Source organism: Lepidochelys kempii, chromosome 1 (assembly GCF_965140265.1).
Source record: "Lepidochelys kempii isolate rLepKem1 chromosome 1, rLepKem1.hap2, whole genome shotgun sequence".
NCBI classification, from domain to species: Eukaryota; Metazoa; Chordata; order Testudines; family Cheloniidae; genus Lepidochelys; species Lepidochelys kempii.
Window position 1 is genome coordinate 206,725,686 of NC_133256.1, and position 22,099 is coordinate 206,747,784.

The 22,099-nt window shown below is 45.5% G+C and overlaps 1 protein-coding gene across 8 annotated transcripts in view; it reads right to left on the reverse strand.

Annotated features, from left to right (window-relative positions):
• Nucleotides 1-22,099, reverse strand: part of SPAG17 (sperm associated antigen 17) — a 307,771-nt gene that overhangs the window by 269,766 nt on the left and 15,906 nt on the right. For all 8 annotated transcript variants that reach the window (XM_073310318.1, XM_073310310.1, XM_073310300.1 and 5 more), the window contains exons 2-3: nt 540-680; nt 18-77 (exon numbers count right to left, since the gene is read on the reverse strand). In XM_073310318.1, coding sequence (XP_073166419.1) covers nt 18-77; nt 540-680 — 201 coding nt within the window. The remainder of the gene's footprint in view (nt 1-17; nt 78-539; nt 681-22,099) is intronic.

Sequence of the window (22,099 nt, forward strand, 5' to 3'; positions counted from 1 at the left end):
TAAGTGCTTTAACCTACCTCATAATACATAGGCATGTCTTTATCCTTTTTTCCCTTTTGATTTCCAGCTTCCATGATCTGTAAGAAAAGCAAAGTGCAGTACTGTGTTTATTATCTTCATCAGTTTTTTCTTGATTACCCTCAGACTCCCTGACAGTAAGATATATTAGACTGGCATAATCTTCTAAGGCAGTGCTACTCAAAGTGGTGGTCCATGGACCGGTGCCGGTCTGCGAGCCATTGGCTGCCGGTCTACGCGCACATTGGAAAAAAAATGGCCGGTCCCCCACATCAGATAGCTTGAGAAGCACTGTTCTAAGGGATGTGGTAAAGGCTCCATCACTTTGGACATTTAAAACTAGTCTGGACAAAGCCCTGGACTACACAGCATTGACACAGGATGGATTAGCTTACCTAATAGGGTTGTTTTCTTATTTAAACTAATCTATTAATTTTAAATTAACACAGCAGCACTTGTGGCTAAGGAGGAAAAGGCTACCAAGTCTTCAAGAGGTTTTAATAATAAACCATTTTAAATACCTGTCCCAAAATTCCTTCCCACGATACCTCGCTGAAGAGCTTCCGCTGTGGCACCTGCACAGCAAGAGATAAGGCTTGTGTGTGGACTTCATCCTCGATTTTGTTCCCAACAACAAAAGCAATGCTAGGCTTCCAATTATCCTGTTGATTTTCCAAAATAAAAAATAAATGCATTAAAAAAAGTCTTATTTTTGAGTTTTAAGAAACAAGCTTGCATAGATTACTTCTTTACCAAAGGCAGCTGATGAAATCCTAAATGTATACTGAGTATTGCCATGTATGCCACACTTTAGAACACATGATATAAAATTTAAATAAGCATAAACACGTTGTCCTACTTCTTTTCTCCCATCAGGTGGCAGCATTGTGCTATATAAAACAAAACGCTTCCATAATACAATGTAACAATTTCTTTATTGGTGAATGCTCCATTAGCACAATGTGAGCAATATTTTAGGGTGACACTTGCAGACATAGAATCATAGAATATTAGGATTGGAAGAGACCTCAGGACGTCATCTAGTCCAATCCCCTGCTCAAAGCAGGACCAACACCAACTAAATCATCCCAGCCAGGGCTTTGTCAAGCCGGGCCTTAAAAACCTCTAAGGATGGAGATTCCACCACCTCCCTAGGTAACCCATTCCAGTGCTTCACCACCCTCCTAGTGAAATAGTTTCCTAATATCCAACCTACACCTCCCCCACTGCAACTTGAGACCATTGCTTCTTGTTCTGTCATCTGCAACCACTGAGAACAGCCTAGCTCCATCCTCTTTGGAACCCCCCTTCAGGTAGTTGAAGGCTGCTATCAAATCCCCCCTCACTCTTCTCTTCTGCAGACTAAATAACCCCAGTTCCCTCAGCCTCTCCTCATAAGTCATGTGCCCGAGCCCCCTAATAATTTCCGTTGCCCTCTGCTTGACTCTCTTCAATTTGTCCACATACTAGCCTTTAGAATTGAAAAAGAAGCTGAATTTTGTTTGCTGTTGAAAAAAATAAACGAAAAAGAATTCCAAGTTCCTAGCCTGAAGAATTACGAAATACCAAATGTAACTTCCTAAAATTTAGAGCATTAAGATATTTCAAAACAAAACTTTTATGAACAAAAAGGCATATTACTATTATTCATGAACAAAAGTAATATTTACTATTATTATTCTATTTATTAGAATATACATGACAAGGGCAAATTATGCTCTATTAAAATACCAACAAATGAGCACCAGAACTACCAGGTTGCAAATGTGCTGACATATTTCCTAGAAGAATGTATGCCGAATGATATGAAAAAAAGAATCCAAACTCAACACTGCAGAAATACAAAACAAAAACAAAGTATACAGTGTGGTCATTCTTTGGTGATATCTCCATAATGAGAGTATCAAACTACGCTGGAGAACGAGTAAGGGAGACAGTTACTCTCCCTGTCTTCTGAGCATCTTTTCCTTGAACTTCTTCCTTGTGGCAACCCTGCCCCTTGCCAGGGCCCTTCCATGGTCCAATTCATCTTCCCCATCAGCCCATCTCCAGCATAAGAACCAGAAGCAGTGAAATTAGAAGCATTTTGGCTGGGGTTCACACTGTGTGGAAGTTTGAAAATCTCACCCTTTTTAATCATATGTCCACATGCTCCAATTGCAAACCTTACAATAAAGATGCATAAGGCCTTGTCTACACTACAGGGGGAGATCGATCTAAGTTACGCAACTTCAGCTACGTCAATAACATAGCTGAAGTTGACGTACTTAGATCTACTTACCTCAGGGTCCACGTTATGCAATGTTGACTGGAGACGCTCTCCTGTCAACTCCCCTTGCGCTTCTCATTCAGGTGGAGTACAGGAGTCGATGGAAGAGCGATCTGCAGTCGATCCATTGATCACTGCAAGTCGAACTCCCGGTAAGTGTAAACAAGGCCTAAGTAAGGTGTTTCAGTGGTCAACATAGTAACAGGAGGCTGATTGGCTAGCCAATGCCAGACAGCCATCATTTGTAGGCATCACGAGAACAGCAGGTTTTAAGGAGGAATTTTAAAAAGAATAAAGTGGTGGCTTTATGAAATTTGATGGAGAATTCTTCCAATTCACAAAGGTTGGTATACAGGAATGTATGAATGTGTCTGTGGGGAAAAAAGGACATAATCAAGCTCAGCATTGTTGGCAGAGCAAAGGCAGGGGTCAACTTTGCATAAAGAAATTACATTTGATAGGTAGGGTGAGTGGAGGGCTCTCTCCTTGACCTTCCAATTTTATTCACTCTTCACCTCTCCATTTGTTCCTACCAACTCCTTAAACTGTTTTAGGAGGAAAATAACTAAACACGTACAGCTTGGCTAATTGATCACTGGGAATGAGAAAAAAAAGATATGTAACAGTCTACAAATATTTCACAGTGTAAGCATTTAGGATGGAGGGAGGGAAATGGTTCACTAAGGTCCACGATGGCATGACTACGAGTAATGGGATGAAAGAATGAAAAAGAAAACTTAGACCTTGTCTACACCTGCAGCGGTGAGTAGGGTACGTGTAGCTACACGCAACAGTGAAAAGCTCTGGCAGGGGGGAGGCAGCAGGGAAAGCTCTGGCAGCCATTTCCTTTTCCCAGCTGCCTCCTCCCTCCCAGAGCCCTTCCCTGCTGACAGAGCCTTTCATCATAGTGAGGAACAGCTCTGACAGCAGGGAGGCAGCAGGACATTACATTGCTACAAACAGCAGTGTAGACATGAGAGGCACTGCTTGGGTGTGTAGAGAGCCATGTAGGGTATATACCAGGGGAGCCAAACTGTGGCTATTTTACAGTTAGGGTGAAGCTTGTGGAGTCCCCCACACTTACCAGACTGAGAGGGGGGAGTTCGGGGCTTCTGCCCTGCGGTGGGGTGGTGGGGCTAGGAGCTTCTGCTAGAGGTGACTATACCTGCTGAGAGCAGGGGGCACAATTTAAAGGTTCACCCCGCCCCCAGCCCCCCCACACACAGCAGCCTAGGTCATACCCAGGGCGCCATTTCAGATTTTGCTGCAGGCGGGGCAGGCAACTTTAACCGTGATTCCAGAGGCTACTTGGGCAATTGAAAACTCTTGTTTTTTTGCAGATAATAACTTAGATACAGTGCTCATTTTAGATAATAATTTCTAATTCCTATATAAAGAAAGAAAATTAAATAAGTATTAGACCCACTCAGCTCTAATACTAACATGTTCTGACATTTTGTGTCAAAAGGGACACCGGTTAGGTTTAAACATTTAATGTATGTTCTTACTTTGTTACTAACTCTTGAATACAACAATTGAAAGAAATATAGAAAAATATAGATTACTCTCAAAAAGAAAAGGAGTACTTGTGGCACCTTAGAGACTAACCAATTTATTAGAGCATAAGCTTTCGTGAGCTACAGCTCACTTCATCAGATGCATATCGTGGAAACTGCAGCAGACTTTATATATACACAGAGAATATGAAACAATACCTCCTCCCACCCCACTGTCCTGCTGGTAATAGCTTATCTAAAGTGATCATCAGGTGGGCCATTTCCAGCACAAATCCAGGTTTTCTCACCCTCCACCCCCCCACACAAATTCACTCTCCTGCTGGTGATAGCCCATCCAAAGTGACAACTCTTTACACAATGTGCATGACAATCAAGTTGGGCTATTTCCTGCACAAATCCAGGTTTTCTCACATCCCCCCCACCCCCATACACACACAAACTCACTCTCCTGCTGGTAATAGCTCATCCAAACTGACCACTCTTCAAGTTTAAATCCAAGTTAAACCAGAACATCTGGGGGGGGGGGGGGGGGTAAGGAAAAAACAAGAGGAAACAGGCTACCTTGCATAATGACTTAGCCACTCCCAGTCTCTATTTAAGCCTAAATTAATAGTATCCAATTTGCAAATGAATTCCAATTCAGCAGTTTCTCGCTGGAGTCTGGATTTGAAGTTTTTTTGTTTTAAGATAGCGACCTATCAGAACATGATACAGTTCTGTGGTGACCTAGAATCCTATTTTCTACGTCTCCGACTCAAGGAATATTTCCAAAATACCTCTGAACAGCATACTAATCCACAGAGGTCTCCCTACCAACACTACAGAAAGAGGGATTCTAGGTGGACTCCTCCTGAAGGTCGAAACAGCAGACTGGACTTCTACATAGAGTGCTTCCGCCGACGTGCACGGGCTGAAATTGTGGAAAAGCAGCATCACTTGCCCCATAACCTCAGCCATACGGAACGCAATGCCATCCACAGCCTCAGAAACAACTCTGACATCATAATCAAAAAGGCTGACAAAGGAGGTGCTGTTGTCATCATGAATAGGTCGGAATATGAACAAGAGGCTGCTCGGCAGCTCTCCAACACGAGTTTCTACAAGCCATTACCCTATGATCCCACTGAGAGTTACCAAAAGCAACTACAGCATTTGCTCAAGAAACTTCCTGAAAAAGCACAAGATCAAATCCACACAGACACACCCCTGGAACCCCGACCTGGGATATTCTATCTACTACCCAAGATCCATAAACCTGGAAATCCTGGGCGCCCCATCATCTCAGGCATTGGCACCCTGACAGCAGGATTGTCTGGCTATGTAGACTCCCTCCTCAGGCCCTACGCTACCAGCACTCCCAGCTACCTTCGAGACACCACTGACTTCCTGAGGAAACTTCAATCCATCGGTGATCTTCCTGATAACACCATCCTGGCCACTATGGATGTAGAAGCCCTCTACACCAACATTCCACACAAAGATGGACTACAAGCAGTCAAGAACACTATCCCCGATAATGTCACGGCTAACCTGGTGGCTGAACTTTGTGACTTTGTCCTTACCCATAACTATTTCACATTTGGGGACAATGTATACCTTCAGATCAGCGGCACTGCTATGGGTACCCGCATGGCCCCACAGTATGCCAACATTTTTATGGCTGATTTAGAACAACGCTTCCTCAGCTCTCGTCCCCTAAAGCCCCTACTCTACTTGCGCTATATTGATGACATCTTCATCATCTGGACCCATGGAAAAGAAGCCCTTGAGGAATTCCACCATGATTTCAACAATTTCCATCCCACCACCAACCTCAGCCTGGTCCAGTCCACATAAGAGATCCACTTCCTGGACACTACAGTGCTAATAAACAATGGTCACATAAACACCACCCTATACCGGAAACCTACTGACCGCTATTCCTACCTGCATGCCTCCAGCTTTCACCCTGACCACACCACACGATCCATCGTCTACAGCCAAGCTCTGCGATACAACCGCATTTGCTCCAACCCCTCAGACAGAGACAAACACCTACAAGATCTCTGTCAAGCTTTCTTACAACTACAATACCCACCTGCAGAAGTAAAGAAACAGATTGATAGAGCCAGAAGAGTTCCCAGAAGTTACCTACTACAGGACAGGCCTAACAAAGAAAATAACAGAACGCCACTAGCCGTCACCTTCAGACCCCAACTAAAACCCCTCCAACGCATTATTAAGGATCTACAACCTATCCTAAAGGATGACCCAACACTCTCACAAATCTTGGGAGACAGGCCAGTCCTTGCCTACAGACAGCCCCGCAACCTGAAGCAAATACTCACCAACAACCACATACCACACAACAGAACCACTAACCCAGGAACTTATCCTTGCAACAAAGCCCGTTGCCAATTGTGCCCACATATCTATTCAGGGGACACCATCACAGGGCCTAATAACATCAGCCACACTATCAGAGGCTCGTTCACCTGCACATCCACCGATGTGATATATGCCATCATGTGCCAGCAATGCCCCTCTGCCATGTACATTGGTCAAACTGGACAGTCTCTACATAAAAGAATAAATGGACACAAATCAGATGTCAAGAATTATAACATTCATAAACCAGTCGGAGAACACTTCAATCTCTCTGGTCACGCAATCACAGACATGAAGGTCGCTATCTTAAAACAAAAAAACTTCAAATCCAGACTCCTGACAGCTGAATTGGAATTCATTTGCAAATTGGATACTATTAATTTAGGCTTAAATAGAGACTGGGAGTGGCTAAGTCATTATGCAAGGTAGCCTGTTTCCTCTTGTTTTTTCCTACCCCCCCCCCCCAGATGTTCTGGTTTAACTTGGATTTAAACTTGAAGAGTGGTCAGTTTGGATGAGCTATTACCAGCAGGAGAGTGAGTTTGTGTGTGTATCGGGGTGGTGGGGGGATGTGAGAAAACCTGGATTTGTGCAGGAAATAGCCCAACTTAATTGTCATGCACATTGTGTAAAGAGTTGTCACTTTGGATGGGCTATCACCAGCAGGAGAGTGAATTTGTGGGGGGGGGGGGGGGTGGAGGGTGAGAAAACCTGGATTTGTGCTGGAAATGGCCCACCTGATGATCACTTTAGATAAGCTATTACCAGCAGGACAGTGGGGTGGGAGGAGGTATTGTTTCATATTCTCTGTGTATATATAAAGTCTGCTGCAGTTTCCACGATATGCATCTGATGAAGTGAGCTGTAGCTCACAAAAGCTTATGCTCTAATAAATTGGTTAGTCTCTAAGGTGCCACAAGTCCTCCTTTTCTTTTTGCGAATACAGACTAACACGGCTGTTACTCTGAAACCATAGATTACTCTCTATCACTTTTTTGCAGTTCATCAACCTTGGAGTAGATCATTTAACTTTTGGAAACATCCTACTAGGGCAAGGCCCTTTGAGTTATACCGCATCTGCCTGAGGCTCTAGGTGTGTTACTCCACTACAAATAATAGACTAGAAACTGACTTTAAACAGGAGTGAAACGGACAATTTCAAGTCACTTTCATAGTATTGCCAACCCCAAATGTTCAAAAATCATGAATCAGGCTCTCCAAAAATCATGAGATTGGCTTTAAAATAATGAGATTATGTAAAAATAATATATTCGGTGTTTTTTATTTACATTCTGCTTTTTGAGCCTTTAGGGTGTGCTGGGGTCACATTTTGAAGCTTTCTCCACAATCACAGCTGGAAACTTCATTTTTCTTTAAGACTGAAGGCTGAAATCATCACATATCACTTGACTCCAGGAGCTGGGGCTTTAAGAAAACAATAATTATCAGACTCTAATAACAAAATCATGAGAGTTGGCAACACTGCTTCTGTTTAAAGGCTAGCTACTTTCCAGAAGGGTCTTAAACACAACACTGCAGTGATTGAGTTGCAGTTTCCACAGGAGAATATTTTAAACTAAACACCAAGAAAATTCAACATTTTAAAATTCAGAAAAAAATTGAGACTTCTGAGGTATATCATGGTAACTGCAGGCAGGCAAGAAAAATAAACAGGCACAGGAGCTCTGGGCAGCTCTTCCTCTTGAAAAAAATTGGAGGGTCAAATCTTCGAGTCCTTAATCAAGTAAAACTATTGCCATCAGTGCCTCCACTCATAGACATTAACATCACAGTGAAGGTGTGACAACATGTGGTCAATAACTATACACGTCATACTTAAATATCTGAGCCATCTTATCCAGAGTTACACATCTTATATGCATCGGCTCAGGGACTACATATTCTGAACAGTGCTGAACGCAGATAAATAATACAAATCATGAAAATAATCATCAACTTTATAGACTTGGTGGATGCAATTTCTGTTCTTTGTTCTGGAATTGACCTGGATACGGCTGAAACCCTAAGAAGTTGAGGTATAATCACACCTGATACTCATACGACACTTTCTCATGCCTTCCTTTTCTCAAACTCAGAACAAAAAATGACAAAACAAAATGGTTTTCAGTTAAAATCTAAAATTGCCGAGCAGGCATTGCTGTACAACCCAGTCTGGAGCAGAACCTGCCACCCATTGGCAGTTAAGTGCTCTCCTCTCATCTGACACTCTTTCTTTCTTCAGCCTTCCTGACCTCTGTGCTGCTTTTTATACTGTCAACCATGACATCCTTCCCAATTACCTGACTGAGGCTGACTGGCCTGCAGTTCCCAGGATCCTCCTTCTTCCCTTTTTTAAAGATGGGCACTACATTAGCCTTTTTCCAGTCGTCCGGGACCTCCCCCGATCTCCATGAGTTTTCAAAGATAATGGCCAGTGGCTCTGCAATCACATCTGCCAACTCCTTTAGCACTCTCGGATGCAACTTACCTGGCCCCACGGACTTGTGCACATCCAGCTTTTCTAAATAGTCCTGAACCACTTCTTTCTCCACAGAGGGCTGGTCACCTCCTCCCCATGCTGTGCTGCCCAGTGCAGTAGTCTGGGAACTGACCTTGTTCGTGAAGACAGATGCAAAAAAAGCATTGAGTACATGAGCTTTTTCCACATCCTCTGTCACTAGGTTGCCTCCCTCATTCAGTAAGGGGCCCACACTTTCCTTGACTTTCTTCTTGTTGCTAACATACCTGAAGAAACCCTTCTTGTTACTCTTAACATCTCTTGCTAGCCGCAACTCCAGGTGTGATTTGGCCTTCCTGATTTTACTCCTGCATGCCCGAGCAATATTTTTATACTCATCCCTGGTCATTTGTCCAATCTTCCACTTCTTGTAAGCTTCTTTATATAGTGCCCATCTTCAAAAAAAGAGAAGAAGGAGAATCCGGGGAACTACAGACCAGTGAGCCTCACCTCTGTCCCTGGAAAAATCATGGCGCAGGTCCTCAAGGAATCCATTTTGAAGCACTTGGAGGAGAGGAAAGTGATCAGGAACAGTCAACATGGATTCCCCAAGGGCAAGTCATGCCTGACCAACTTAATTGCCTTCTATGATGACATAACTGGCTCTGTAGATATGGGAAAAGTGGTGGCTGTGATATATCTTGACCTTAGCAAAGCTTTTGATGTGGTCTCCCACAGTATTCTTGCCAGCAAGTGAAAAAGTATGGATTATAAGAGGAATGGACTATAAGGTGGATAGAAAGCTGGCTAGATTGTCCGGCTCAACAGGTGGTAATCAATGGCTCCATGTCTAGTTGGCACCAGTATCAAGTGTGGTGCCCCAGGGGTTGGTCCTGGGGCTGGTTTTTTTCAACATCTTTATTAATGATCTGGATGATGGGATTAATTGCACCCTCAGCAAGTTCATAGATGACACTAAATTGGGAGGAGAGGTAGATACGATGGAGGGTAGGGATAGGGTTCAGAGGGCCGTAGACAAATTAGAGGATTGAGCCAAAAGAAATCTGATGAGGTTCAACAAGGACAAGTGCAGAATTCTTCACTTAGGAAGGAAGAATCCCATGCACTGCTACAGGCTGGGGACCAACTGGCTAAGCAGCAGTTCTGCAGAAAAGGACCTGGGGATTACAGTGGACGAGAAGCTGGATATGAGTCAGCACTGTGCTCTTGTTGCCAAGAAGACCAACGGCATATTGGGCTGTATTAGTAGGAGCATTGCCAGCAGATCGACGGAAGTGATTATTCCCCTCTCTTCAGCACAAGTGAGGCCACACCTGAAGTATTGTGGCCAGTTTTGGTCCCCCCACTACAGAAGGGATGTGGACAAATTGGAGAGAGTCCAGCGGAGGGCAACGAAAATAATTAGGGGGTTGGGACACATGACTTGCGAGGAAAGGCTGAGGGAACTAGGGTTATTTAGTCTGCAGAAGAGAAGAGTGAGTGGCGATTTGATAGCAGCCTTCAACTACCTGAAGGGGGGTTCCAAAGAGGATGGAGCTAGGCTGTTCTCAGTGGTTACAGACGACAGAACAAGAAGCAATGGTCTCAAGTTGCAGTGCGGGAGGTCTAGGTTGGATATTAGGAAAAAAGATTTCACTAGGAAGATGGTGAAGGACTGGAATGGGTTACCTAGGGAGATGGTCCTGTTTTGAGTAGGCGATTGGACTAGATGACCTCGTGAGGTCTCTTCCAACCCTAATATTCTAAGATTCTATGATTTAAACTTCACAGAGATGACATTGGGAGGTCAGCCTCCCTTATCGGCAACAGAATGGCTGTGCAGAATTAAAAAGTGGCCACGAAGAACTAAGGAGGACTTTCTCTGTGAGGTTATGATGCACTCCGCCACTGAGAAACAGGAATTGAAGGAGTGGTGGGATAGCGAGAACAGGGACCGAAAGGAGACCGTGGCACACCAGAAAGAAGCCACGGAGTGGCTCTTAAATGTTATGGAGTGCCAAGTGGACACGCTCGAGGTGATACTAGTTCCTCAAACTGAGCAGCTTCACACCTGCCCTCCCCAGAAGCCGCTGTCACAAAACTTTCACATGCGCCACCACCCCTCACCCCCAACACACTGTTATCAACCTCCTGGCTCCACTCTCTACATGCAGCATTCCACTACTCCCGCCTCACAGTCCAGCAGTGTGGACTCCCACTACCCACTGCACTCAACACCAATCCCTCTGCAGTTTGGCCCTGCTGAAGTACAGCACCCGCTCCAAAGGAGAAGGTTGGGTATGATCCCTGGACATACACAAATCTGTAGCCGTCCCAGGACCCCTCCTCTTCTGGAGACCTTCCCTTCCCCCATCCCCCTCCCTGCTGATGTATTTTTGTCATTTGACTCTCTCCTCTGGTTGTTGTCTTTTATTAAAAGAATTGTGTTGGTTTGAAAGCAATCTTTATTCTATTAAGTGAAAGCAAAAAGAGCACTGCAAAGCAACATGCAATTATGTTAAACCCCCTTATTGCAACATGTGTACCAGTCACCTCCTAGCATTACAAGCACTGCAATCCTGAGCATAGTAACAAATATTAGTGGCTTTCAGCTTCAAATTGCTGCCTCAAGGCATCCCTGATCCTTATGGCCCCGTGCTGTGCCCCTCTAATAGCCCTGGTCTCTGGCTGTTCAAACTCAGCCTCCAGGCACTGAGCCTCTGAGGTCCAGCCCTGAGTGAAGCTTTCACCCTTCTCTTTACAAATATTATGGAGCGTACAGCACACGGCTATAAGCACAGGAATATTGTCATCGGCCATGTCCAGCTTCCCATATAGACATCGCCAACAGGCTTTTAAACAGCCAGATGCACACTCAACAGTCATTCTGCACTTGCTCACTCAACAGTCATTCTGCACTTGTTGTTGAACTGCTCCTTGCTGCTGTCAAGTTGCCCTATGTATGGCTTCATAAGCCATGGCATTAAGGGGTAGGTGGGGTCTCCCAGGATCACAATGGGCATTTTGATTTCCCCTATGGTGATCTTCTGGTCTGGGCAGAAAGTCCCTGCTTACAGCTTCTTGAACAGGCCAGTGTTCCGAAAGATGCGTGCGTCATGCACCTTTCTGAACCAGCCTGCGTTAATGTCTGTGAAACACCGATGGTGATCCACAAGCGCCGAGAGAACCACTGAGAAACACCCCTTGCGATTAATGTAGTCAGTGGCGAGGTGGTCTGGTGCCAGAATTGGAATGTGCACGCCATCTATTGTCCCTCCACAGTTAGGGTAGCCCATTTATGCAAAGCCATCCACACTGTCACGCATGTTGCCCAAAGTCAAGGTCTTTCAGAGCAGGATGCGATTAATAGCCCTGCACACTTCCATTAACATGACTCCCAACAGTCGACTTTCCCACTCTGAACTGGATAGCGACTGATCAGTAGCATTCTGGAGTAGCCAGCTTCCACAGTGCCATTGCCACATGCTTCTCCAATGACAGGGGCAGCTCTCATTCTCATGTCCTTGCGCTGCAGGGCTGGGGTGAGCTCAGCACATAGTCCCATGAATATGGCTTTCCTCATCCGAAAGTTCTGCAGCCACTGCTCATCATCCCAGATGTGCATCACGATGTAATCCACCACTCAGTGCTTGTTTCCCGAGCCCAGAAACCGCGTTCCACTGTGGTCAACACCTCCATGAATGCCACAAGCAATCTCGTGTTGTAGCTACTATGCGTGGCAAGATCAATGTCACACTGCTCTTGCCTTTGTAGTTTAAGGAATAACTCCACTGCTGCTCATGACATGTTGGTCAGAGCAAGCAGCATACTGGTCAGCAGTTTGGGATCCATTCCTGCAGCCTGTAAGAGGCAGGGCATGCAGTACACAAGCCGTTGAAAGATGGTGTCAAATGTGGATGGAAGCACAGGGATTGCTGGGATGCGAAGAGAGTTAAAGAAATCGCTATGACAACCCAATTCCTGCTTCTCCACTTCCTAACCCACAGAGCCCAGCCAGGAGGCCAGAACCTGACATCCCTTCCCTCCCAAGCCCAGTCGTGGGACCCCCCCTAGCCCAGACACCTGCACCTTCTCCCCTGAGGCGGGGGTCTTATGGAAAAAAATAGTAAGGGATTATGTAATTAAAGAGAGTGTATCATAACAGGAGACCCAGTAATTACAGTCTTCTGCCTGTTTCTCCCAAGCCTGACCCCTTCTGCCCTGTCCATTCCAAACTCTCACAGTCCTGTCTCCTCCTTGAACGTCTCTGCCTGGCTTCTCTTTCCAGTCCCAGTTTCCATCCTTCCAGGCTCCTTGTCCTAGTCTCCTTCCCCAATCAATTCCAGTTCCATCCCACCTCCTGGCTTCTGTCTGATCTCAGTCTTTCTCTCACACTGGCTTCCAATTCTCCCTACCCCAGTTCCCTCCCAGTTCTCAGCCTCAGTCTCCTTTCCCAGCTAGTCCTAGTTTTACCAACCATAATCCCTGTCAGTTGCCAGTCCCAGTATACCCCATCACCAGGTTCCTTGTTCCAATAAACTCCCTCCACTGCTTCCTCTCCCCTTCAAGTTCTGTTCTTTCCCCCTTTGCATTTGGGACAAGTGGCTTGGGCACTAGAAAGGGGGTATTAAGAACACACATGCACAAAAACAGATCTTCAGAGAATGTAGCTGACAAACTCTAACAAGTCAGTAGTGAGCATATACAATCTGAGATTTTTCAAAAGTTTATAATGGGGCCAAATTCAAGCATTTTTTCATTGGCACAGCAGAAGGTACATCCCTGACACCAGGGCAACTCTCCTGCTACCTTTCAAGTCCTTGCTTCAATGAAAGGAAATGCTACATCTTCCCAATAAAACAGTTATAAGCAGGCCAACCAATGGGAGGAAGGGCAGGGGGGCAAAGGGTGCAATTGCCTAGAGGTCCAGAAGATTTAAAAGGGTCCGGGGGCCACCAGCCACGGCCGTTGCTGTGGTAGCAGCAGTGGCTGCCGGGAACCCCAGGCCCTTTCAAATTGCCTGGGTGAGCTGCAGGGCTCCTAGGCACATGCGACTGCTTCAGGCCCTGTGCTTTGGGGGACCCCACGGGCCAGCACGGTTGGTCCCAGAAGTAACGGTGTCCTGGAAGTGACAAATCGTCACTTCCGCCCTGGGCCCCGCCCTACACCCCCAGGGACAGCCCTGGCCCTGGTGCCCAGAATTGCTCTCAGTGGGCCTGGTTATAAGGACATTTTTAATATGGTCAAAACAATGTATTTTACAGTAATCTCATTCTTGGAAACAGCTATATTTACTGAAACAATTTTTGATGGGGGGAAAAAAAAAGCCTGCAGCAGAGACCTGGCATGGAAAATTTCAGCCCAGATGGTTAAAGTTTGGCAAAATTATAGGCAACTGAAAACAGGGTCTTATAGTGGGAAGAGTCTGGCAACTATAATTATAGGTGTCCTTAACAGCTCTAACTGTAATAATAAGAATAATGATGGCTAGCACTTATAAAAAATTTTCTGGGTCACTTTTTTTGTTTGTTTGTTGGGAGCTCCAACTCCTCCATGGTTTGCAGAAGGACATTGAAATTTGGATAGTCCTAGGATCAGAGAGGTTTTTTGGCTCCATGAAAATCTGTTCAAATTTAGGCAAATTATGTGCTGTTGAAAATTCCCATTTGTTTTTTGTTTTTGTCAGAACAGCTTGCTTTTGATGGCATGCAAAAAACCCTCCACTTTCTTAGCACTGCACATCCTGCTCCAATATCACATTTCAGCATTTCACAAACTCAAACTGCAGATACAACATAAACAAACTGGATGCTCCTGGTCATGCTCCATAGAATACCCTTTGGCCTAAGGGAAAGTGCACAGCTCTAGAAGTACGTCTACATTGCATCTGGGAGCAAGCCTCTCAGCCCAGGTTCACAGACTTGTGTTAGTGAGGCTAACACTAGCTCATTAAAAATAGCTGTGTAGGGATTGCTTTGATGTTGCAGGTTGGGCTGGAGTTTGGGGGTGGACTTGAGAGCCAGAGCACAACATCAAAGCAACATCTACACAGCTACTTTTAGCACAAACCTCACTGACACAAGTTTGTGGATCCGGACTGGGAGTCTCACTCCTAAATGCAGTGTAGACATATCTTAGGACACCAGCAACTGTGAGTTCTAGACTTACTTATATTGACGATTGTGTACAATTCTAGAATTATTCAAAGCCCTTGTTATTAAGCAGTTCCTCTACTTAGATATTTGGTTACCACTTACTCAATACTCTGACAAAGTACATTCACCTGCAAAAACTCCTGCACACCTTTCCAATTTTTTGGAATACTAACTTTTGATAGCAATGCCTGGTTTGATAAATATATACATAATCAGAAATTTCACTCAATATAATAAAATCACCAGAAACGACACATCCTGGGTAGTGTAAAGAGGCTCACTCTCCATTATAGTAACACACTGTTAAATAGAGAGATTTGATTACTATATTAATGTAGACTGTTTCTCTAAATGCAAGCACACTGTTGTAGTAATTATCATTTTGTCTCTGATACTTAACTTAGTATTTGTAAATCTATTAAAATGTCCTGAATACATCAACAGATAAAAACATACAAACAAAAACAGTTCCTCACACACAACTAAGAGTTTACACAACTAGAAGAATCCAGATCACTACGATGCTCAAATCCCATTCATTTAACCACACTGCCTATCAGAAACTGCCTGCCATCTTTGTCCTTAGTTATACTGTCTGTAAAATGAGGCTGCTCATTCATCTGTAACCCACTGTTTCAGTGTGAGATGTGTGCTCTTTTAGTGGCTGATTCACACACAATACCAGACTTCACTTGCTGCCAGCGAATACAGTAAGTCCCGTAAATCAAGCAGTAGAAGTCTATGCTGCAGTTCTGCATAATAATATCTATCTTTACCTTTTTCCTTTAAAAAACCCTAGAAAATTATATTAAAATATGCATAAGAACGTGATTAAGCTTGCAAATCAAACAATTAAAAGTCAGAAAATCCCTAAATTAAGGCTGCTCATCCATATGAATTATGTTTCAGTTTTTAACTGCATAATGACATACTCTTTTTTTCCACAGGACCCATCTCATTCTGTCTGCAGGGTGGAAAGTGCTCAGGGAATTAATTAAGACTATAATGTGAAAGAGGCTTTTGTTTGTAGGATCCCTGCCTCATTCCCTGTAGGTATGTAGTGAATGAGGCAATGGCCTGCAGAAAGAGAAAGGAAGGTCTTGTGGTTAAGACAGTAGAAATATAATGGGACAAATAATGGAAAGGCTGACAAGGACTTGCTCAATAAAGAATTAAAGGATGGTAATGTACTAAATGCCAGTTTAACATGGGTTAATGGAAAACAGGTCTGTCAAATGAACTTGACAGCATTTTTTGATGAAATCACAAGTTTTGTTGATAAAAGTAACTGTTGACATAATATACATGGACTTCCATAAGACAGTTGAGTTAATACAGTATGACAATATGATTAAAAGTATCAAACAAATTTATTATTGCCCATATTAAGTGGAATACTAACAGATCTCAAAATGTAATTATAATGGAGAATCATTATTGAATAGTGTGTTTTTAGTGGGGTCCTATAGGGGGGACTGGTTTTCAGCTATTTATCAATGCTTTTTAATATTTCTATTAATGATCTGGAAGAAAATATAAAATCATTGCTGATAAAGTTTGCAAATAACATAAAAACTGGAGGACTGGTAAATAATGAAGAGGACAGATCACTGATCTGTCCTGGGTCCAGTTCTATTCAATATCTTCATAAATGATTTGGATAATAGCCTAAAGAGCACACTTATAAGGCCTCAGATGGACTACTGTGTCTAGTTCTGATACCAGCAATTCAAGGATATTGATAAATTGAAAAGAGTTCAGAGAAGAGCCACAAGAATAATTAAAGGATTAGAAAACATGCCTTATAGTGATAGACTCAAGGAACTCAGTCTACTTAGTTTTACAAAGAGGATTAAAGGAGAGACTTGATTACAATCTGTAAGTACCTATATGGGGAAGAAATATTTAATCATGGGCTCTTCAATCTAGCAAAGAAAGGCATAACACAATCCAATGGCTGGAAGTTGAAACTAGACAAATTCAGGCTGGAAATAAGGTGTAAAATTTTAACAGTAAGAGTAATTAACCATTAGACAATTTACCAAGGGTTGTGGTAGATTCTCCATCAGTAACAACTTTTTAAATTAAGATTTCATGTTTTTCTAAAATATATGCTCTAGGAATTATTTTGGGGAAGTTTTATTGCCTGTGTCATACAGCAGGTCAGACTATATGATCACAATGGTCTCTTCCTGCCTTGGAATCTATTGAAGTTTGCAGATGACACAAAGACTGGTCAGGTGGCAATAATAATGAGGACAGGAGGCTATTACAGAGTCATTTGGACTGCTTGATAAGCTGGGTGTGATCCAGCAACATACATTACAACATGGCTAAATGCAAGGCCATATATCTAGGCAAAAAGAATGCTTAAAGCAGTGGTTCTCAACCTGTTTACCATTGTGGGCCACATATGCGGCCCAAAATGTGTTATGTGGGCCGCATCCAATACTACCTGTATGGCCCTGAGGATGTCACATGGGCCGCAGTTGTGTGCTGATTGGGCTGCAAGTGGCCCATGGGCCGCAGGTTGAGAACAACTCGCCTAAAGAATGGGGGACTGTATCCTGGAAATAAGTGACTTTGAAAAGGACCTAGGGTCATGCTGGATAACCAGCTGAACATGAGCTCTCACTCTACTGTAATACTGTGGCCAAAAGGACTAATGTGATCTTTGGATGTATAAACAGAGGAATGTGGAGCAGGAAGGTTACATTACCTTTGAATATGGCACTTGGTGAGACTACTACTAGAATACTGTGTCCAGTTCTGGTGTCCACACTCCAAACAGAAAAAAAAAAGGAAGAAGAATTTGAGGACTGGAAAATATGCCTTACAGTAAAAAATTAAAAGACTTTGGGCAGGAATGGAACTGGAGGGAAGGCATACAGCAGGCCTTTTGACCAGGGTACAAGGAAAGCATCTGTCAGTGAACCCAGGCTGTGATCCACTCAGGAACAAAAAAGATGACATTTTTTGTTTGCTCTTGTTGCATACAGGTGCACTGGGGGAGTTCCTCACCACTAGAAAAAGGACCTGGACACATCTGGGAGAAGAGACAACTTGTGGTGGCCTGCAAACAACCTGCTCACAACTTGCTCAGGTGGTCTGCCAGAGAGTTTTGAACTCCTGGAAGGTAAGCAGCTCTCAGGTTGATGGAACTGGTAATGCAGAAATTCCAAAGGAATCATAGAATCATAGAATATCAGGGTTGGAAGGGATCTCAGGAGGTCATCTAATCCAACCCCCTGCTCAAAGCAGGACTAATCCCCAACTAAATCATCCCAGCCAGGGCTTTGTCAAGCCTGACCTTAAAAATGTCTAAGGAAGGAGATTCCACCACCTCCCTAGGTAACGCATTCCAGTGTTTCACCACCCTCCTAGTGAAAAAGTTTTTCCTAATATCCAACCTAAACCTCCCCCACTGCAACTTGAGACCATTACTCCTTCTTCTGTCATCAGCTACCACTGAGAACAGTCTAGAGCCATCCTCTTTGGAACCCCCTTTCAGGTAGTTGAAAGCAGCTATCAAATCTCCTCTCATTCTTCTCTTCCACAGACTAAACAATCCCAGTTCCCTCAGCCTCTCCTCATAAGTCATGTGTTCCAGTTCCCTAATCATTTTTGTTGACCTCCACTGGACTCTTTCCAATTTTTCCACATCCTTCTTGTAGTGTGCGGCCCAAAACTGGACACAGTACTCCAGACGAGGCCTCACCAATGTCGAATAGAGGGGAACGATCACGTCCCTCGATCTGCTGTCAATGCCCCTACATATACATCCCAAAATGCCATTGGCCTTCTTGGCAACAAGGGCACACTGTTGACTCATATCCCGCTTCTCGTCCACGGTAACCCCTAGCTCCTTTTCTGCCAAACTGCTGCCGAGCCATTCACTCCTTAGTCTGTAGCGGTGCATGGGATTCTTCTGTCCTAAGTGCAGGACTCTGCACTTGTCCTTGTTGAACCTCAACAGATTTCTTTTGGCCCAATCCTCTAATTTGTCTAGGTCCCTCTGTATCCTATCCCTACCCTCCAGCGTATCTACCTCTCCTCCCAGTTTAGTGTCATCTGCAAACTTGTTGAGGGTGCAATCCACACCATCCTTCAGATCATTTATGAAGATATTGAACAAAACCGGCCCGAGGACCGACCCTTGGGGCACTCCACTTGATACCGGCTGCCAACTAGACATGGAGCCATTGATCACTACCCGTTGAGCCCGACAATCTAGCCAACTTTCTATCCACCTTATAGTCCATTCATCCAGCCCATACTTCTTTAACTTGCTGGCGGATCACCTCCTGGCATAACTTTGTCAAATGGGCCCTGCCTGGTTTGTTTACATACAACATGGCTGCTGTGTTGTCTGTGAGTACCAACAAATTCTGCCCCTTGATATGCAGAAGGAAAGCCATGCAAGCTAAACTAATGGCCCTAAACTCCTTGCTATTTATATGGAAACTTAGTTCCTGAGGAGACCAAAGCCCCTGAGTCTTGGGGACCTAAGTGAGCTCTCCAACCTAGATCTGATTAATCTGTGACTAAAGTCAGTGACTGTTGTGGAGGGGCAAAGGCAACTCTCTCGCAAGCATCTGCAGGTTGTACGCACCAGTCCAGAGAGGACAAGACCTGAGCAGGTGCTTGAACCATCATCTCCATATGAAAACGGGCTGGTGAAAACACCGAGGCTAGCCAGCCTTGTTGTTTTCTGAAGTTCAGTATGGCCATGCTGCATCACGTAAGTGCACACTGCCATGTGTCCTACAAGTTTGAGGCAGTTCTGAACCATACTGATGGGATGGGCCTCTAGGTCTAGAGCAGGGGTTGGCAACCTTTCAGAAGTGGTGTGCCGAGTCTTCATTTATTCGCTTTAATTAAAGGTTTTGCGTGCCAGTAATACATTTTAACATTTTTTAGAAGGTCTCTCTCTATAAGTCTATATATTATATAACTAAACTATTGTCGTATGTAAAGTAAAGAAGGTTTTCAAAATGTTTAAGAAGCTTCATTTAAAATTAAATTAAAATGCTGATCTTATGCCGCCGGCCCGCTCAGCCCACTGCCAGCCTGGGGTTCCGTTCACCTAGGCCGGCAGCGGGCTGAGCGGGGCCTGCGGCCGGGACCCCAGCTGGCAAGGGGCTGGCAGCCAGAACCCCAGACCGGCAGCGGGCTGAGTGGGGCTGGCAGCCAGGACCCCAGACAGGCAGGGGGCTGAGCGGCTCAGCCCGCTGCCTCTCAGCCTGATGCCGGTCTGGGGTTCTGTCCGCCGGCTCCTGCCAGCCAGGGTCCTGGCTGCCGGCCCCACTCAGCCCGCTGCCGGTCTGGGATCCTGGCCCTGCCCACATAGAGTAGGTACCTACCTTCTCCCTGGTTCTAGCCCATTCTCTTCCTCTCTCTCTGCACTGAGCTGAGGGTGGGAGTGCACTGAGCACAGGTCTGGGGGTGAAGGAGCAGGCTGGGGGTTGGGGTGTAGGGTCTGGCTAGGAGCTAGAATGAGGGAGGGGGCTCAAGGTTGGGGCAGGAGGTTTGGGTGTGGAGTGCTTACCAGGGCAGCTCCCATTTGGTGTGAGCGGTGCAGGTGGGAATGTGCGGGGGGGGGAGTGATGCAGGAGCTCCCGTTTGGTGCTCAGGGTGGGAATGTGGGGGGTGCAGGAGTCAGGGCATGGAGTGTGGGGTTGCTGGGTATGTGTGGGGGTGCTGGAGTCAGGGCTGGGGTCGTGGGGGAGATGCAGGGGTCAGGGCAGGGGTGTGTGTGGGGGGGGTGCTGGAGCCAGGGCTGGGGTCGTGGGCAGATGCAAGGGTCAGACCAGGTGGCTGGCATGTGTGGGGGTGCAGGGGTCAGGGCAGAGGGCTGGGGGTGTGGGCTAGGGTCCTGGGGGTGCTCCCAGCTCACTGCCCAGAGCGGCTCATGGCAGGGGGCTGGAGGGGATATGCCCTGATTCCACCCCCGTTCCCCAAGACCCCATCCCCATCTCTTCTTCACCTCCTCCCCGGAGCAGCGAGCACGCTGCGGCTCTGCTCCTTCCCCTCCCTCACAAGGGCCATCAGCTGATCGGCGGCAGGGAGGAAGAGGAGGAGGGGCAGGAACCCAGCACACCGGCGGAAGAGGTGGGGGAGGGGGGACCTTGCCTGCCTGGGGCGGGGGGGGGGGGCGGTGAAGAAAAGCTGGTCAGGGCAGGCAGGATTTTTAATGGCATGCTGCTGCCTGCTGGGGTCCTGGCCACAGGCCCAGCTCAGCCCGCTGCCAGCCTGGGTTCAGCAGCGGGCTGAGCGGGGCCGGCGGCTGGGACCCGGCAGGCAGCAGCGTGCCATTAAAAATTGGCTCCCGTGCAGTCTTTGGCACACGTGCCATAGGTTGCTGACCCCTGGTCTAGAGCAATGATCCACATAGCTTGAAACCTCTGCTCCAGCAGAAAAGCCCTAGCCTTTGTAGAGTCCAGGACTGCCCTAATTAAGTCTATTCTTTGAAGAGGAGTCAAGATAGATTTCTCTGAATTGATTAGGAGCCCCTGTGCATTGAAAATGGACTGAATAACAGCTACATTGGAAAGTACTTAGGACCTGGATCGGCTCCTCACTAGCCAGTCATCCAGGTAAAGGAACACATGGATTCCCGACCTTTGCAGGAATGCTACCACTACAGTCATGCATTTCATGAATACGTGATGGGCAGCTGACAGGCCAAAAGGCAGTACTGTGAACAGATAGTGGGATCCGTTGACTGTGAATCTGAGAAACTTTCAGTGGCTCTGGTGAATCACCATGTAAAAATAGGTGTCCTTTAAGTCAAGCACAGCATACCAGTCCCTAAGGGATAATAGAGGCTAGAGTAAACATCTGGAATTTTGTTTTCTTTAGGCATTTGTTTAATTGCCTTAGACCTAAAGTAGGCCTGAGACCCCCTTTATCTTCAGGATTAGAAAGTAATGGGAATAAAATCTCTTCCCTCTGAACAACATAGGAACTTCCTGTAGGCCCCAATGAGGAGGAGAGACTGAAGTAGCAATACTCTCCTAGAGTAATCCACGAAGAGGGTTGAGGAAGGGTGGTGAGAAGGGGGAACAGCAATAAATTGAAGAGTGTATCCCAGTTCCACCATGTTTAAGACCCACTGATCCTTGGTGATGTGTGTCCAAGCTCTGAGGTAGTGGGATAGGCGCTTGGCAAAAATTTGGATGGGGAAAGATTAAAATGCTTTCCTATGCCTAGAAACTATTCTTTCATGTCATGGTTGAGGAACAGTTGTGGAAACGCAGTGTATGTAGAAAGGTTGCACTGTGTCCTGTGTTGTACCTCTTCTGGAGACAAACAG